Source organism: Thermobia domestica, chromosome 2 (genome assembly GCF_964235325.1).
Source record: "Thermobia domestica chromosome 2, izTheDome1.hap1.1, whole genome shotgun sequence".
Taxonomy (NCBI): domain Eukaryota; kingdom Metazoa; phylum Arthropoda; class Insecta; order Zygentoma; family Lepismatidae; genus Thermobia; species Thermobia domestica.
In genome coordinates, this window is record NC_137455.1 from 366,548,587 (window position 1) to 366,552,581 (window position 3,995).

A 3,995-nucleotide genomic window follows, 5' to 3' on the forward strand; every position below is an offset into this window, starting at 1 on the left:
TTTTTCACAATTATGCTCTTTATGCTAGAGAAGACAATTAAGGAAAGTGAATGCTCATGAAACAAATGGTGGAAATTTAATGTAGAAGGAATCTGGAGAACTTCCTCAAATCCCAAGATCACGCAGGTTTCAATCGCAAACTCACATATCCTTGGATGGAACCAGGATTCAATTACACCAGGGGCAATCACTGAGTCACTGTGACCCTTCTATGCCGCTGGGGTGAAGCTGCGAAAATGGTTCGCTTCATATGCTACCAAAGTCTTCCCATGATGAGAGTGTTAATAGAAACAATTTCACCAAGAGCACAATAAAAAAAATTCCATATTAAATATGTAGCAGCATGAAACACATTATAACAACATTGTACTTATTTTAAATATTTAATATGACTAATGCTAGAGAGCACATCTGGTGCAATATTTCGTAGCGGTTTGCGTCAACGGTACCGCAAGTTTTAGATTCGTTTGGATAACGGGCATAGCAGTTATTATGTAAATCTGTCTATTTTGCGTGGCGTTGGTTAGCGTTGCGTTATTGTATCTAGAATTTTAGAAGAAATGCTGTAGAATGACCGTCTGAATTTGTAAATTGTGCTTGCCCTATATTTATAGTATCTATTTTGAATTAAAATCAAAATTTTTCAAGTTGCTTCTATAAAATAACCCATTTAGGTCCAGTCTTACAATATCCTGATATTCTTTCTGATTACTATAAGTCAGAATTAGATATCAGGAAGTTGTCAGCTAATTTAACCCGTGGATCGTTCTACAATGTACTGTGCCTGATATATACTCTTTCAGATAGTTAACCCGAAGCAAGGTTATAACGGACTATTTGATTGCTTGGTTTTCTGTTGCTGGTACTGAAAACAATTGAAACATCAAGTGCGTTTTCTGTGTGCTTGTTTAAATTAACCTATTGAAAACATGGGAAACAGAAATTGGTACTGGTATGTTTTGTTATGCACGTTATAGTCTAGGGTCACTCTATCGTAAAGGCAAACAAAAACTTAAGTAATAAACACTTTTTAAGCTACATATACATATGCATTCGTACCATATACTTAGAAATGTTGCTTTTCGTCCTTACAACCTAAGAAGCAATACTTAAATTGGCACCTATTCGAACTAAAACTTACCTATCAGTTTGAGTTATTATCTCGTCAGGAATTTCCTCGTGGAGATGATGAAAACTGTCTTTTGTCAATCGAAAGCGAACAAAAACTTTTCTTCAGTACATTTATCAAACTGATCAAATTCGGTTTCTGATTATTTTTGGTTTTCTAGACCTCACTATATATTGAACAATCTCCTCATCGTCATTTGACAACATCAACAATTCTTCGATTTCGTCCATAATTCACTACGCGACAACTAACAATTAGCTGATGTTAACAGGCAATTGAACTTCCTGTCAAGGTAACAAACAGCTGATAGGGTTTATCAGTCATGTGATTGTTATCAAGACATTGTAGAACACTTATCGGAAAGATGTCAGGAGGATATATCACACATATATCAGAAGATGGCAGGATTGGCCCTAGACACATGTTTTGTTAAGAGGATATGCAAAATATGCTGCAACGTGTACCCTAGTCACCATATCGTTTGTGAGAGGAATTTATTTAACATATGGGGGATATGTGCAATACTTCGTGTATTCCAGGGGTGACTAACCTGTCTACCGCGATCTGCTGGTCTAATGGGAATTCGCAGGACCGTAGCCAGCCTGATTGCTTAGGGCGGGCAATGATGAATACTAAGGGGGCAATGGCTGGGACCTCAAGAAACACTAAAACTCTTTCTCTCTCTATTATATATATATAGTTTTTGTTCCTTGAGGCGCTTATCGTTGTCAATATCTATGTTCATTTATGTATTTATTTATTATTTATGGAATCTATAAGAGAGTTGAAAAACTTTATTATGCTGATTAATGTTACAGTACCAAATCCACGACTATCAAATATCATCATTAACATTTTTTTTTAAAATGATGGTATATAATTCAATATATATTTTAATACACTAAGCAGTACTAAAAGTAAAAAATAATAATTTATTTTAGGAATATTTATTAACTGTTATCTAAATTATAGTATTTTGGAACTACAAATACTTTTATTACAAGTAGATTATGGAATATTTTTATGTATAAAAATTAAGAAACAACCCTGACACAAGTAAAATAAATATTTTCTACAGTACTTATGTAAGTAATTACATCAAAAGGAGTTTATGTGAGCACTTCGCAAATTCAATTACAAGCTGGTCTAGATCTAGTGCACCCATAATATCTTTGTTGTAATCCAGGAGAACGAGATCCGATTTTCTTTCATGTCCCATAGACAGACGTTGAGGTCGAAGGAAAGCTGCCAGATGTGAGAAGCAGTTTTTGACCGTGGACGTAGAAGACGGAATAATTAGAGCAGCTTCTGTAAGCATCTTTAGACCCGGGAAAGCCTCGCCATATTTTCCAATTTGTTTTGTGAGCTCTTTCAGAGATGATGTCTTGTTGATCAGTCGATTTGCTAGATCTATTTCCTGCTTCAAATTCTGAAGCCCTTTGCTTTGCAGGTCTTTGTACTTTACAACATCACACAGAGGTTTCAAATTTTCTTCACTTCTTTTCTCGCTCAGTAAGTGGTGAATGGCACCAATCACATCTGTCCCTGTCTCACTGAATCTGCGCCGAATATCTTCGACGGAGATATCGAGAACTTCGCAGAATAATCTTTTCAGCTCCTTCTCGTCTTCCTTTCCCTTCTTCAAATTTATGCCTTCCAAATCAACAACCGAATCAGCTAAGCGACTGGGGAGTGTGCATTTGCGTTTCAATGTTTGCTGAATCGAAGTGTTTAAGGCATATGCCTTCATTGCATCGTTAAGGATATTTTCAAATATTCCTTCACCTTGCCGGCAAGACCTGAGCTGTTCCGTTACCGATCCTATTAACTTCACAGCGGCATTAATGTCCAAATCTCTTCTTTGTAGCAGTGCGTTTGTCGGTTCTAGATATCCAAGAACCCTGAACATGAGCTCAATAAGGAAACAGAAAGTCATAGTATAGATCTGATGTAGTAAACCGGTAGCTTGAACCTTCATTAAGGCGTGTTCTTCACGGGAAGTTTGAATTGCCATCAGTGCACTTAATATGTGAAACCTGTCGTCACGAATTACAGTCGCAGTGTCAAGATGTCTAGTCCAACGTTGTTCCAACAATCGCTTTAAACTCCTTCCTGCGTAATCTGCTGCAACGCGTCCTTTTCTAAAAAAATAATATAGTTGTTGACAAATATCAAAGAACTCTTTCAGTTCAGGAATTGTGTCAATGGCTCTACAAATAACTAAATGTAATTGGTGATTGAAACAGTGAACAATCAAAATGTTCCTCTTCAAATCCTCAGACAAAAGAGCTTGCACTATATTTTTCTGTCCACTCATGACAGGAACTCCATCGTAGCACTGTGCTATTATCATGTCGGTTTTGAATTCTACTTTTCTTAAACAATCTAAAATGGCGTTCTTAATGCTGGCAGTGTCTTATTTGTCCAACTTCAGTATAGCTATGCATCTTTCTTGCACTTTAAAATTCACAAGGTACCTAATTGCGACAGACAAATCTTCGGTTCGTTGCTTGCCTCTGGTTTCAACAGCAAGAAATGAACAAAATGTACTTTCGTTTGCTTCATTTACTATTTTCCTCTTAACAGATTCTGCCATGAAATGAATTATCTCATTCTCAATATCCGGACTAGTGTATGTTGCATTGGCAGGGATAGTTTTGACAATTTCTGCTAATTTCGGATCTTTAGGAATACTAAATTCAAACAAATTTAAGCACAAACCACTTGATTGTTGTCCGAGTTGCTCACACCCAGAATCTCCCCTAAAGGACAACTGATTCACAGGCAAGAATTGAATAACTTCCATCACACTTTTCACATAATACCTATTATTCATAATTACATCACTACACTCCTTCTTCACGAC

At 36.4% G+C, this 3,995-nt stretch overlaps 1 protein-coding gene across 1 annotated transcript; it reads right to left on the reverse strand.

Moving 5' to 3' along the window:
• Positions 1–2,222: 2,222 nt before the first annotated feature.
• LOC145679607 (uncharacterized) lies at positions 2,223–3,482 on the reverse strand. The gene has a single exon (XM_081750183.1). It carries the CDS (start codon positions 3,480–3,482, stop codon positions 2,223–2,225), a length of 1,260 nt encoding a protein of 419 aa, XP_081606309.1.
• Between the last annotated feature and the right edge of the window lie 513 nt (positions 3,483–3,995).

Excerpts from the sequence above, each read along its gene's own strand:
- LOC145679607 (XM_081750183.1), bottom strand. The coding sequence starts at position 3,482 with ATGATAATAGCACAGTGCTACGATGGAGTTCCTGTCATGAGTGGACAG.